At 41.0% G+C, this 15,321-nt stretch overlaps 1 protein-coding gene across 4 annotated transcripts in view; it reads left to right on the top strand.

Moving 5' to 3' along the window:
- The window catches only part of ZBTB40 (zinc finger and BTB domain containing 40), a 77,374-nt gene that overhangs the window by 32,829 nt on the left and 29,224 nt on the right, over positions 1-15,321 (top strand). For all 4 annotated transcript variants that reach the window (XM_023635547.2, XM_023635548.2, XM_023635549.2 and 1 more), the window contains 2 exons: positions 6,633-7,409; positions 7,867-8,000. In XM_023635547.2, coding sequence (XP_023491315.2) covers positions 6,704-7,409; positions 7,867-8,000 — 840 coding nt within the window. In that variant the 5' untranslated portion in view covers positions 6,633-6,703. The remainder of the gene's footprint in view (positions 1-6,632; positions 7,410-7,866; positions 8,001-15,321) is intronic.

Genomic DNA, 15,321 nt, shown 5'->3' with positions numbered 1-15,321 from the left:
TCAGATTGTCTGTTTCTTGTGTGAATTTTGGCAGATTATGTCTTTCAAGGAATTGATTCATGTCATTAAAATTAGCAAATTTGTGGGCATAGAGTTGTTCATAATATTCTTTTATTATCCTTGTATTGTGCATTGGATCTGTAGTGAGAGACCCTTTTTCATTTCTGGTATTAGTAATTTGTGATTTCTCTCTTTTTTTCTTAGTTAGCCTGGCTAGAGGCTTATAGATTTTATTGATCTTTTCAAAGAACCAGCTTTTAGTTTCATTGATATTTCTCTATTGATTTACTCTTCAATTTCATTTGTTTCTCCTCTATTTTTTTCTACTACTTTGGATTTACTTTGTTCTTCTTTTCTGGTTTCCTAAAGTGGAAGCTTAGATTATTGGTTTTAGATATTTCTTCTTTTCTAATATATGCATTCAATGCCATAAATTTCCCTCTGAGCACTGCTTTTGCTGCATCCCACAAATTGTGATAGGTTGTATTTACATTTTCATGTAGTTTAAAATATCTTTACACTTCTCTTGAGATTCTTCCTTGACCCATGTGTTATTTAGAAGTGTGTTGTGTAATCTCCAAGTATTTGGAGATTTTCTAGCTATCTTTCTAGTATTGATTTCTAGTTTAATTCCAGTGCAGTCTGAGAGCAGATTGTATGACTTCTGTTCTTTTCAATTGGTTAAGGTGTGTTTTATGGCCCAGATGTGGTCTATCATGGTGAATGTTCCATGTGATCTTGAGAAGAACGTGTAATCTGCTGTTGTTGGATGAAGTAGTCTATAGATGTCCATTATATCCAGTTGATTGATGGTGCTATTGACTTCAGCTTGTCCTTATTGATTTTCTGCCTGCTGGGGGATTGGTCCATTTCTGATAGAGGGATGTTTAAAGTCTCCAACTATAATAGTGAATTCCTGTATTTCTCTTTGCCTTTCTTTCACTTTGCCTTACATATTATGATGCTCTGTTGTTAGGTGTGTATAAGTGAAGGATTATTGTGTCTTCTTGCAGTATTGACCCATTTTTCATTATGTGACGCCCCTCTTTTTCCCTGATAACTTTCCTTACTTTGAAGTCTGCTCTGTCTGAAGTTAATATAGCTACCACTGCTTTCTTCAGGCTAGTGTTACCATGGTATATCTTTCTCAATGCATTTACTTTTAATCTGTATGTGTCTTTATATTTAAAGTGGATTTCTTGTAGACAGCATAGAATTGGGTCCTGTTTTTGATCACCTCTGACGATCTGTCTTTTAATTGGTGTATTTAGACCATTGATGTTTAAAGTGATTATTGGTATAGCTACCATATTTGTTAATGTTGCCTATATATTGCCCTTGTTCTTTGTTCCTATTTTTGTCTTCCATTCTTTTGGTTTTACTTGAGCATTTGACGTGATCCCATTTTTTCTCCTTTCTTAGCATATCAGTTATACTTCTTTTTTTAACTTTTTCAGTGGTTGCCCTATAGTTTGTAATATACATTTACAACTGATCCAAGTCTGCTTTCAAATGACACTATACCACTTCACAGGTACTGCAAGTACCTTATAAGAATAAAATAATCCTGATTCTTCCCTCCCATCCCTTGTATCATTGCTGTCATTCATTTCACTTATACATAAGCATATATAAACATAAGCATACATAATCTAATACATTGTTGCTGTCATTATTTTGAACAAACTGTTATGTTAATTAAGAATTAAAAAATGTTTTTATTTTATCTTCACCTATTCATTCTCCAAAGCTGTTCATTTCTTTACATAGATCCAGATTTCTGTTCTTTCTAATTTTCCTTCTCTCTGAAGAACTTGCAAGGCGGGTCTGCTGGCAACCAAGTCTCTCAATTTCACTATTCTGAGAAAGTCTATTTCTCCTTGACTTTTGAAGGATAATTTTGCAGTGTATAGAATTCTAGGTTTGTTTTTTTCTCAATACTTTAAATATTTCACTCCTTCTTTCTTGCTTGCATGGTTTCTGAGGAGAAATCAGATGTAATTCTTATCTTTGTTTCTCTGTAGATAAGGGTTTTTCCTCTGGCTTTTTTCAAGATTTTTTTTAACTTTGATTTTCTGGAGTTTTTAATGTAGTTATTTTGGCATTTATCCTGCTTGGTGTTCTCTGAGCTTCCTAGACCTGTGGTTTGGTATCTGATGTTAATTTGGGGAAATTCTCAGTAATTACTGCTTCAAATATTGCTTCTGTTTCTTTATCTCTTTCTTCCCCTTCGGAAATTCCCATCGCACGTATGTTTTACCTTTGTAATCATCTCAGAGTTCTTGGATATTCTATCCTGTTTTTATCAGTCTTTTTTCACTTTGCTTTTCAATTTTGGAAGTTTCTGTTGTCATATCCTTAAGCTCAGAGATCATCTCTGCCACATCCAGTCTACTGATGAGCACATGAAGGGCGTTTTTCATATCTGTTAGTGTTTTTGACTTCCAGCATTTCTTTTTCATTCTTTCTTAGAATTTCCATCTCTCTGCTTACATTGTCCATCTCTTCTTACATGTTGTCTACTTTTTCCCTTAAAGCCCTTAGCATAGTAATCATGGTTTTTTAAAATTCCTGGTCTGATACAGGCATACCTCAGAGATTGTAGGTTTGGTTCCAGACCACTACAATGAAGCACGTACCACAATAAAGCACGTACCACAATAAAGTGAGTCACACAAATTTTTTGGTTTCCCAGTGCATGTAAAAGTTATATTTACATTATACTATAGTCTATTAAGTGTGCAATAGCATTATGTCTAAAAAAATCAATGTATATAACCTAATTAAAAAATACTTTATTGTTGAAAAATTTCAACCATCATCTGAGCCTTCAGCAAGTCCTAATCTTTTGCTGGTGGAAAGTCTTGTGAAAAACACAGTATCTGCAAAACTCAATAAAGCGAAGCACAATAAAATGAGGTATATCTGTAATTCCTGACGTATCTGACTGTGGTTCTGATGCTTGGTCTGTCTCTTCAAACTGTGTTTTTTGCCTTTTAGTATGCCTTGTAATTTTTTCTTGAAAGGTAGACATGAAGTCCTGGGTAAAGGGAACTGTGGTAAATAGGCCTCTAGTGATGGAGTGATGAGGTGTGCGGGGAGGAAGTCTGTTATAGACCTGTGTTCAGGTCCCGGTCTGTTGGTGAGCCTATGTCCATGGACTGTGGACTTCACCGGTGATTTTCAGTGTTTTTCCCCTTAAGTGGTAACACGATGGCTAGAGTGGGCTGAAGCGGGGTGTTTCCCTTCTCCCAGTTAGGTTAGACTCTGGTGAAGTAGTTTCTCCTGCGGCTCGGCCGTGTTAAGAAGAACAGAAAGCTCTGGCATATTTCTAAATGGCTGCCTTCCCCTTCCCCCTGCCAGAAGCTGAAGGGAATTTTTCTCTGATATTCACTGGGAGAATCCAGTAGAGCTCCTGGAGGTAAAACTCACAAAATTATGACCCTGTCTCTCTGGAGTTTTTAACTCTCAAATTTGTCCACCCTGAGCCTCCAGCAATCTGTCAGTATCAATTTACTTTTCCTATTCTGGGCCTGGTTCCCACGGAGGCTTCTGTTGGTGGGTTTCTGCTCCGGGAAGTTGTGATTCTCTGTACCCACCTGTCTGTCTCTCCAGTTTTAGGGGCAGTTTGCCCTGTGACCTCTCTTCTCTGATGGATCTAAGAAGAGTTGTTGGTTTTTCCGTTTGTTCAGGTTTTTACTTGTCAGGGTGGAGTGGTGACTTCTAAACTCCTTACATGCTGTACCAGAAACCGGAACTCAGAAATATTTTTATTTTTCTTCTTACCTGTCAGTTTCAAATGTGGGAAGATAAGGAAATAGTGGTGGCATGGAAAGGGGATCATTGATAATCCTGCTAACAAAGCCAGCCAGTGTTATTTTGACATATGTCTTTCCACCCTTTTCTTAGTGTATTTTTTTCTTTAGACAAGTGAGATTATACAGTTTTCCTGTTGTTGTAAGTTCCACAAACCCAAAACTGAACTAGATGTCTCCTTCCCTAAGCTGTCTTTTTCTTGTATCATCTGGATCATTTCATCATCTGTCCCCACTCACCAAACCAGGAACCTGGGAGTTGTCTTTCTCTTCCCTCACAGCCATTCATACCCTAAATCATGACAGTTACACTTTCTAAATATTTTTGGCTGTGTCTTCCTGTCTCTTCTATTACTACTTCTCCTGAGCGCAGCCCTCATTGATTTTTTCCTGAACTACTGCAAAAATAGAGCCTGTCTCTAGCATCCTCCCCCTCAAATTCTGTACCAATGTCACTTAGATGATACATTTAAAATGCATGTCTAGCCATGAAACTTTCCTGCTTAAAGCCCTTTACACCCTTCAGAGGCTCCTCATTGCCTCTGGGATAAATCTGAGCTCCTAAGCACAGCCCGTGTGTGTCTGTGTGGCCAGAACCCTGCCTGCCTCTCCAGATTCGTCTGCCGACACTCCCTCTCCTGTACTGTGTGCAGTCCCACCTCCGAATTCTCCTCCCCACCACTACGGGATGCTTTCTTATCTGTGTGCCTCCTGCAGCCTTCCCTGCTTGGAATGCCTCTTTTCTGCCACTCTCTTCACCTCATCAGTGTCTGCTCATTTATTAAGACAGGTCAGCTCTTAGCTCCTCCTCAAAACCTTACTCTAACTCCTGGACACCCCTGTTCCCTAAACTGGGTTTCTAGGAGCAAATCTCTATCATTACATTTCCTTCCATTCATTTACTCATTCAACCAACTAACCAACAGTATCTGTGTCAGTCAGAAATTTAAGCACTAGGATACAACAGATGATAGAAAAGTTTCCTCCCTAGTGGAGCTTATGTTCTAGTGAAGGGAGATACGTAATAAACAAGGAAAAATACATGTCAGTAGATGATAATGCTGTGATGAAGAGTAAGAGGGATGGAATCTTCTGAGGTTGGAGAGAAGGTTGCTATTTACAGAACATGGTCAGGGAAGGCCTCACTGATAATCTGGCCTTCGAGCAGAGATCTGATGGGAGTGGGGGAGCGCGCTGTGCACATATGCAAAGAAACCTTGTAGTGAGTGTGCTTGGTGGGTGCCAGGATCAGCAGGAAGGCAGCGTGCTTACAGCAGAATGGGTGAGGGGGAATGGGAGAAGATGAGCTTAGAGAGCTCGTGGCAGCCAGGTCACGAAGGGGTTGTAGGCCATTATAAGAATTCTGGCTTTTGGGTTTACTCTGAGACCAGAAACCAGGGAGGCTTTTGTGCAAAGAAATGACAAGCTCTGGCTGTGTGCTGAAAAGATCGCTCGGACTACTCGGTTGAAGCTAGGATAGGGTAGAGGTGATGCGGGCAAGGGGTGGAGGCCGGGAGACCAGTTAGGGGGTTGTTGCAGTAATGCAGATAAAAGGCAATGGTGGCTTTGACTGACCAGAGGAGAGCCTGTGGAGGTGGTTATAAGTGATTGGATTTGCGATATATTTTGAAGGTAGAGCCAACAGAATTTAGAAAGGATTGGATACGGGGTATAAGAAAAAAATAGGAGTCAAGGATGACTTCCAGGTTTTTGGTCTGAACAACTAGAAGACAGAATTGCTGTGAAGTGGGCAAGACAGCAGGAGAGTTTTGGATATAAGTTTAAGAAACCTATCAGGCCTGCAATTGGAGATATTGAGTAGGTAGTCAGAGGTGTGCATCTGGAGTTCAGAGGAGAGGTGTGAGCTGGAGGTAGAAATCTGAAAGCCGTCAGCATTAGTTGATATTTCAAAGGTATGGAGGAGATGAGAGAAGATAAAAGGTGAGATGACTGAGTGCTGGAGCATTCCAAACCTTAGAGGCAAAAGTGATGCAGAGGACCCAGCAAAGGAAACTGAGAAGGCATGGCTAGTGAGGTAGTCTGAGAACCAGAGAGAGCAAGAGCAAGTGAAAAAGGCATTTCGAGAGGGAGGGAATGATGACCCGTGTCCAGTGTTGCAGAAAGGTCGAATAAGATGAGGACCTTGTATTGTAAGTCTCTGTTTATGTATTTCTCTCCTTCAGTTGGCTGAAAACTCGTTGGAAGCAAGAACGCATACAGCAGTGTAGTTACTTACAGCCTTGAAATCAGTGAGATAAAATGGGCATGTCATTTAGTGGCTCTTTTTGCTTAGGCTCGTTCTCTCAGTCCTTCTGAGCTTCAGTCTCATCTGTGAAATGGGGAGGATCTCGTATCTTCCATGAGCCATTGTGAGGATCAAATGAGATCATCCAGATGTAACACTAAGCACAGTCCCATTCATGTACAGTCATGCATCGCTTAATGATGGGGAGACAGTCTGAGAAATGTATTGTTAGGTGATTCATCGTTGTGGAAACGTCATAGAGTGTACTTACACAAACCTACACGGTGTAGCCTACTACGCACCCAGGCTCTATGGTACTAATCTATGGGACCACTATCGTATATGCCATCTGTTGTTGACTGAAACGTTGTTATGCGGCACGTGACTGTGGTTAAACACGTGACAGTTATCATGACTGTTAATTTAGTATACCTGGCACTGTGCCCCTCCCTACTGACCAGCAGTTGTTGAATGAATGAGTGAATTGCCTTTTTATTTGTTTGTTTTAATATTCAAGGCATTTCCCTATGTGCTTGTGAAGTGTTAACATGACATTTTTCGGATTTCTCTAGAATCTAGTACTGATCATCACAAAGTGGATTCTGGAAGAGAGGGAGAGAAGCCCTTGGGCCGAGCTGCTGTGATGGAGCTCCCCAACTATAGCCGGCAGCTGCTGCAGCAGCTCTACACTCTGTGCAAGGAGCAGCAGTTCTGTGACTGCACCATTTCCATTGGTACCATTTACTTCAAGGCCCACAAACTGGTCCTGGCTGCTGCCAGCCTCCTCTTCAAAACCCTGCTGGACAACACAGACACCATCTCCATCGATGCATCTGTGGTGAGCCCTGAGGAGTTTGCCCTCTTGTTAGAAATGATGTACACTGGCAAACTACCTGTGGGCAAGTACAACTTCTCCAAAATCATCTCTTTAGCCGACAGCCTACAGATGTTTGATGTGGCTGTTAGTTGTAAAAATCTTCTGAGCAGCCTTGTAAACTGCTCTGTTCAGGGGCAGGTGGTGAGTGATGTCTCAGTACCAGCCTCAGAGTCCTTCAGGAAGGAATTGGAGAAGCCAGAAGTAGAAATCCTTTCCTCTGAGGGTGCTGGAGAGCCTCATTCCTCCTTGGAGGTTTCTACCCCTCCAGGGGGCCCTGTGAAGGCCGAGACTGAGGAGACTGAGGAAGCAGTCCATACGGTTGCCCAAGAGATGAGTGTGGGTCCTTCCACTGCCCAGGAGCTTCAGGGGACTGCAGACACCCCAGTGGAGACTCCGCATGCAGCTCGAGTTTGTTCCCCCTGCCCTGTTGTACAAGGCTTTAGTGAGGCAAAGGAGACACGCCCAGAACCAGGTAACATTCGTTTAGTGGTTGTTTTGTAATCTGTCCTTCTGTTGTCAGTGACTGGATTCAGTGATCTTTATGAATGTTTTGTTTCATTGATAAATTTACCAAAGACCGCTGTTAGATAGGAAACCAGAATCTAATGCCATACTCCTACTGGGGCATCTTCTGTTGAAAGTGTCTGTGTTGTTGAGTGTTTGGAGTCTGAAGGTGAACTACAGAGCAAGAAAGCGGTATTGAAGTAACGATGTACCGTTTTTGATACTTACCCATTACTGTAACCAGGATGAGAGTGGCGCAAAGGGGGAGGGAGCTGTTAGAGATGCTGTTTTCCATTACTCATAACTGCTGTGCTAGATACCAGTTAGAAAGGCAGTATGTGACTTAAAGTTTCTCAGCTTGAACTTTTAAAATCATTTCAAGGAATGAATCACTGATTGTCTTTTTGTTTTTGTTTTACATTCAGAGTATGAGAAGAAACACTACCAGTTGAATTTTCTTCTAGAAAATGAAAATATCTTCTCAGACGCACTCTTGATTACCCATGATGTCTTAAAAAGACTAGAAGAATGTTCAGAAATTAAAGGTGCACAGAAGGAGGTAGGAACCGTGAGCTTTATTTGTTTGCTAGTTTAATGTTCTAGGTACCTGATCAGCTTCCCATACGGGGCAGAAATATGAAAATGCAGAATACCCCAGGGTCTCAATTTTTTCAAACTTCAATATTTTCTTTGACATGTATTCCCTAAAAGACAGTCTTGCAAAAGTACTAGACACGAAACTTTCAAAACGAAGTTATATTTTGATCACTAGGTGAATCCCAGCTTGCAGCCAGTTTTGATCCAGGATATTTAACTGATCATACCATTCTCTCCTGATTCTTCAAGGGTAAAATGAGGCAGAAAGTAGTAAGGGATAACCTCAAATCAGAGATTAATAAAAACAAAAACAAAACAAAACAACAACAAATACTCAAAATGTGGCACAAAAGGGATTTAATATAAACTTTCATAGTAAATTACATCCAGTGTTTAAGAATACAGTGGCCATTTTCAGATATAAAAACAGTAATAGTGAGCATTTATTGAATACTTACTGTGCTACGCTTGGTAGATCTATCTCATGTGGTCTTCACAGAAATCACTGAGGTGGATACTATTTTACTATTTTTAGCCCTATTTTATGGGTGAGAAGACGCCTCAAAGAGGTGATGTAACTTGGCAAGGGTCACAGAGCTCAAAGACTCTGAGCGAGAATTCAAACCTGAACATTCTGACCTTAGAGCTGTTCTTTTACACATTTGAGTTTTGCTGCCTCCCGACAGGGTAAAAATGATACGTGCGTATGCTGCGTGTATACATGTTTAGGACTTGCCTGACAGAAAGCTGCCGAATGGTTCTCATGCTCTATTTCTTAGCTGACTTTTTCTTTTTTTTCAATGTCTCAGTGAAACACATCCCCCACTGTGGGCTCTCTCACCGCCTGATTCCTCACAGTTGACCCGGCAGGACGGACTCCACAGCCACCCTGGAACTCCCCTGTGTCCCCTTTCTCCCAGCCCTGCCTCCCGCTCTGAGGCGAGAGGGCACGGGCTCCGCAGGCCTGCTCCTCCGCCGGGTCGGTGGTGTGGGGAGGTCTCCCGTGTTGCTGTAGGCAATTTAGTGTCCGGTAGTTATTGTGAATCCAAGCAATAAATGCCTTCTACTATTTAAATGTTTCCCTGATTCATAGCAAGTTACTTTTTTAAAAACAAATTCAAGGTCAAGTATTTATTTTACCGTGGTTAATCGACAGTTGGTTATAAATTGTTTTCTTGAGAGATAAGCTATTTACAAGACTGGCTTAACCCTGATGACTCTTAGGGAGGTTTCAAGTTGTAAATCCTTGGTACTCTTTGTACGAAGTATGCTGAAGGACATTATCGTTTTATATTTTTGCACTTGGATGTTCTCTTAACTGTTCAATCCATCATTTTTGTCACTAGTTTGTTACCTTCATAGCTTGTAGACACACCCCTTCATTTTCTCTCTTAACACTTCCTCTCCACTTAACTGTGGTTACAGAGGAGCAACATCACTCCTTAGATCAGCGATTCTCAAATTACTAGTGTCACCTCTGTGCTCACTTGAACTGTATCTGATGCGCTTTTTTTCTATCACAGGTACCTAAAACTGTCTGGCACATAACAGGTGCTCCAGAAATGTTTGCTGTACGTGGATTCATTCAGCATTTATTGCCCCCCCCAATTCTTGTTCTAATCTTTTGATGACAATAAACATTAATAGTACTGTGAAAGAATATTGGTTACTGTTGGTGACCATTAGAGGCTTATGTTGTTTCTTCCTCAGTTTTAGAGGTCAGAGTGAGAGCTCTAGAAATCCCTTGGTGGCTGTATTTAAAATGATTCTGTTATAGTCCATAATAAGTCTTTCAGCTCCTGAAAGAAAAAGGGAAAAGATCCTTTAAGAACATAAGATTAAATTAAATTAAATGTAGAGTTGGGGAGGTACTACTTTGTCCTTAGGCTCTGTGCTTCTCTCTCTTTCTTACTTTCTTTTAGATGTGTTTATTGAGGTATGGTTGACATACAGTAAACCATACATATTTAAAGCATACAGTTTGATAAGTTCTGAAACCATCACCACAATCAAGATGGTGAACATATCTGTCACCTCTGAAAGTTTCTTCGCATCCCTTTGTAATCCCTCTGTCCTCCCCTTTCCACTCACCCATACCCTGGTGACACTGAGCTGCTTCCATCTCTGTAGGTTAATTTGCATTTTCTAGAGTATTATGTGAATGGAGTCATATAGTCTGAGTGCTTTTTGGTCTGGCTTCTTTCATTCGGCATAATTATTCTGAGGTTCATCCGTGTTGTTGCGTGTTCATTCCTTTTTATTGCTGAGCAGTGTTCCATCATATGGATATACAGTTTATTTATCCTCTCTACCATTTACTGGTGTTGTGACCATGGCAGCTTAGTCTCTGTAAGCCATAGTTTCCTAATCTGTAGAATTTGAGGATGTTATCACCTATGTGATAGGATCATTGTGAAATTAAGATTATTTATGTAAAACTCATGCTAAAATGCCAGGCACACAGAAGGAGCTCAGAGGTGACGACTGCTATTTGTTTATACATTAACTCAGTATTTTTAGACTTGGTTGACCTTGAAACCCGTTTTTCACTTAATATCTTAGTGCCATGGTCGTTTACTCTGACATGTGAGATGGTTTGCTGTTACTTGAAGCTTAATTTGCAAGTCGTGCTTTCAAATAGGTATATTATCCACTTGGAAATAGCTTCTCTTTTTTTTATTGTGGTCATAATGGCTGATACCGTAGTGAGATTTCATTTGTACATTATTGTTTGTCATATACCATATAAGTATGCCCCTTCACCCCTTGTGCCCACCCTCCAACCCCCTTCCCCCAGTAACCACTAATTTGTTCTCTGTCCATAAGTTTGTTTGTATTCTACATATGAGATCATATGGTGTCTGTCTTTCTCTGTCTGGGTTATTTCACTTAACATGATGCCCTCAGGGTCCATCCATGTGGTTGTGAATGGGATGATTTTATCTTTTTTATGGCTGAGTAGTATTCCATTGTATATATATACACCACATCTTCTTTATCCAGTCATCAGTTAGTGGGCATTTGGGTTGCTTCCACATCTCGACTATTGTGAATAATGCTGCAGTGAACATAGAAGTGCATAAGTCTCTTTGAATTGTTGATTTTAAGTTCTTTGGGTAAGTACCCAGTAATGAGATAGCTGGGTCAAATAGTATTTCTAGTTTTAATTTTTTGAGACATCTCCATACTGTTTTCCACAGTGGCTGTCCCAGTTTGCATTCCCACCAGCAGTGGATGAAGGTTCCATTTTTTTCCCACAACCTCTCCAACATTTATTATTGTTTGTCTTGGTGATTATAGCCATTCTAATGGGCGTAAGATGATATCTAAGTGTAGTTTTGATTTGCATTTCCCTGATGATTAGTGGTGTTGAGCATCTTTTCATGTGCCTATTGGCCATCTGTGTATCTTCTTTGGAAAAATGTCTGGTCATATCTTCTGCCCACTTTTTGATTGGGTTGTTTGTTTCTTTGTAGTTCATTTGTGTGAACTCTTCATGTATTATGGAGATTAACCCCTTATCGGATATATGATTTGCAAATATTTTCTCCCAGTTGTTTGTTTTTTCATTTTTATCTTGGTTTCTTTTGCCTTCCAGAAGCTTTTGAGTCTGATGGAGTCTCACTTGTTTATTTTTTCTTTTGTTTCCCTTGTCTGAGAAGACATGGTATTCAAAAAGATCCTTTTAAGTCTGATGTCAGAGTGTACTGCCTATATTCTCTTCCAGAAGTTTTATGGTTTCAGGTCTTACCTTCAAGTCTTTGGTCCATTTTGAGTCTATTTTTGTGTATGGGGAAAGATAATGGTCTACTTTCATTCTTTTGCGTGTGGCTGTCCAGTTTCTCCAGCACCATTTATTGAAGAGGCTTTCCTTTCTCCATTGTATGTTCTTGGCTTCTTTGGCAAAGATTAGCTGTCCATAGATGGGAAATAGTTTCTTGAACTGCAGGTGTAGTGTCTTGTACAAAGGCATCAGGTTCTAGAACAATGGTTCAGTATATATAAAAGTCGTCTGGCGCACTTGTTAAAATGTACACCTCCAGACCACATTTCCAGAAAGTCTGATTCTTAGGCTATGATAGAGCTTGGGAATCTCCATCTTTAACAAGTTCCCCATGGACTACTGTTTTGGGATCTCGAGACCACATTTTGAGAAGCACTGGTGAGGAAGTTGATGGCTTACAAAATGCTTAATGTGTGATGGCAGATGCCACAGTGTCTGTGCTGAGAACTCTCAATGTTTTGAGGGGCCACTGAATACCCATTTTTCCAAGTGTTACTCTTTGCTTTCCCCTGGATTCACAAATATTTACTGAGCAACAGGTATGTGCTAGGCATTGAGCTGTCTGCTAGGAAAATAAACATAAGTTAGACTAGATCCCTATCCTTACAGAATGTCATGACAGCAAAGAAACCCTGGCACATGTGTAATTCTGGGGGAGGCGTGCACAGGAGTCACCAAACTACGGGAATCACCAAAGACCTCAGTGTGGAGAGCATTTAGGAACTGTTCATTTGGAATGTCAGTCTGCATTTCAGCTCCAATCAGAAAGTTTGTATCGAGTTTTTTGTTTGTTTGTTGTTGTCTTTCTGTTTATACATTTTTTAGCTCCCAGAGAGCTTTGAATGTTTTTTGTTGTTGTTATTATTTGGTTAATCATCATAACGTAATTTGAGACAGCTTCACAGTAAAAATAATGTACCCTTAGATATGTAATTTTGAGGCTCTCTAAGGCTTGTGAGTGATGTGCTGGTTGAGAGGGACCAGCCTCTCCCTTTTCTGAAAAGGAGTGTGCAACTGGACCGGATTGAATTTAGGGAGGACACCGTGAACCAGTATCCTGATTATTTTATTTTCTGAGATAAATGATGAAAGGTGGCAAAGCCATTCCCTGAACAGTGATTGCAGCAACATGGGAAGAGGCTGGGCTGCTTGAATTGTGTGAAACCCAAGCCAAAACTGATTAAAGAGAAGTCTCCTGGGTGCTGGCATGGGAAAGTGTCTTCTGCCTGTCCCTCTCAGCGTGATATCCCCTACCCATTAGAAAAAGCAGATACTGACCGAAGAGGCTTTCTGGCTGAGCTGAGTAAAACCTGTATTTAAATGCAAACTCATACTTTTTTCAGCTTTTATGCTAGAACTTTTAATTGTCTTCTTTCTTTATTCCTGGCCATGTCTCTGCTTTTAATTAATTGTGTATATAGCAAAGTGAGTCTTTGACTAGAATAAGCAGATAACTTTTTCCACTATTGATTTCTTTGCTGTTTGATCTACTTTTCACCTAAAGTTCTAGGAAGACTCCCAAAGATGAAGACCTAGTAGCATTTTTTTCCCCTTCAACTTTGTTTCAAAGGCAAACAAGTCCCTTCTCTTATGTGAGTCTGATGTTTCCAACGTGTCACTCCTTAGGAGCTTCGTGGAGAAGCACAGGTCTGTGTTTACTGCCAGTGGAGGATAACCCTCTTGAGGGGAGAGTTAGCAGGATTCATTTTACAGGTCTATGAGAGATGAAAATAAGTTGTATTTCCACATCTCCTCTCTGCTAATTATTAAGTCTAAGATACGCAGCCATAGATAGAAGGGCTAGTGGTTTTATGGGAAGGGAATTTCATTCAGTTAAACAAACATTTATTAAGGACCTACTGTGTACCAGACTCTATACTAATCATTAACACCAAGAAGAATGCTACAGATTGTCTAGATACTACCCAGTATTCAAAGTGATCTTGATTCTAGTAAGTCCAGTAGAATCCAGTGTAAATGGATTTGGTTACACTCAAAATCTGGGTGATGGAACTGCGTGAAAGGGGTGCCAGGCCAGTGGAATGAGCTCAGTGTTTCATCCAGGGTGCTCTGCTTACTAGCCATGCAACCTTGGGCAACTTACCTCACCTCTGTCACTCTCATTTTTTACCTTATTTTATTTTTAAATTTTTTAAAATTTTTTTGAGGAAGAGTAGCCCAGAGCTAACGTCTGCTGCCAATCCTCCTCTTTTTGCTGAGGAAGACTGGCCCTGAGCTAACATCCGTGCCGATCTTCCTCTACTTTATCCGTGGGACGCCTAGCACAGCATGGCTTGACAAGCGGTGCCATGTCCACACCCAGGATCCGAACTGGCGAACCCTGGGCCACCAAAGCGGAACGTGCACACTTAACCGCTGCGTCACCGGGCCGGCCCCTGTGACTCTCATTTAAGGAGTCGTAGAAATGCCTCCGAGGACTGATGTGAGGCATGAAGTGGATGCGCAGTGTCTGGGACGGTGTTGAGCTGTCATGGTTTGTATCATTACTGCCTTTGTCTGGCCCTTGGCGTTCAGGGGAGCCACGAGCGAACAAGAATACAGTGTAACTTAAGCATATCCGAAGGCAGTAGGCAAACAGTTGGGAAAATGAGTAAATTCAGTTCAAAGACCTGAGTGTAAGGGAGAGATTAAATGACTTTTCACACATAATAGAGGGAAATGAAACTGTCCCATCTTTAAATGTATTGACCTATATTTCACTCGGATAAAAGTACTTTGATTACACGTGTGACCGTGAATTGCTATGAATTTATTGAAGTACCTTTAAGTCTGAGAATCACAGGAGTTCCAGATGTGTGGTTAAAGAACACAACTCTGTTTTGGTTCATCTCTTGGAGTTCTCTTACATAGTAGCAATCAATGAACCCCAGCCTGTAGCAATATGCGACACCCTTCTGTTCAGGCAGATACACTATTTCAGAAAAGGGCTCACTCCTCTGTGGAGCCCCAGGCAGTTTAGGAGGCTGATGGATTAGCAGTTACAAGACTGGCTCTGGTGCAGGTCCCCAGTAGGTTCTGGAAGAAAGAGCAGAGAGCAGGGCTGTCCAGGCAGCTGACTGCTCCCTCCTGGCCCTGTCATCAGCCCACCCCTGCTTCTCTTCCCAGATGGTCACCCTAGCGTCACTGCTGAGCAATGAAGTTAACAAATGTTTTAATTTCACTGCTGAGCAGTTCTGCAGAGGAGGAGACAGCAGAGAGGATAATGAGAAGCGCATCAGATGCCACCATTGATGAGAGCTTCTCTTCCCCACTGGCTCAAATGATAATACCAGACAAATTGGATACGGAGAGAGGTAGATTTGGGATATTCAGAGAGCTTCGGGTGAAAAAACGCTGGCCTAGGATAGAATGAGATAGCTATATGCTGTATCAGTTAAGATGCATAAGAAAGAAAGGATGGAAGGAAAGGGAAAATAAAGAGGAAGAAACATGTTTATTAAGGGCATTAGCAATGAGTAGGGCTGTATTAGTTATCTAT

This window comes from Equus caballus, chromosome 2, assembly GCF_041296265.1.
Source record: "Equus caballus isolate H_3958 breed thoroughbred chromosome 2, TB-T2T, whole genome shotgun sequence".
In the NCBI taxonomy this organism is placed as follows: Eukaryota; Metazoa; Chordata; class Mammalia; order Perissodactyla; family Equidae; genus Equus; species Equus caballus.
This window is presented reverse-complemented; position numbering and strand designations above follow the sequence as displayed.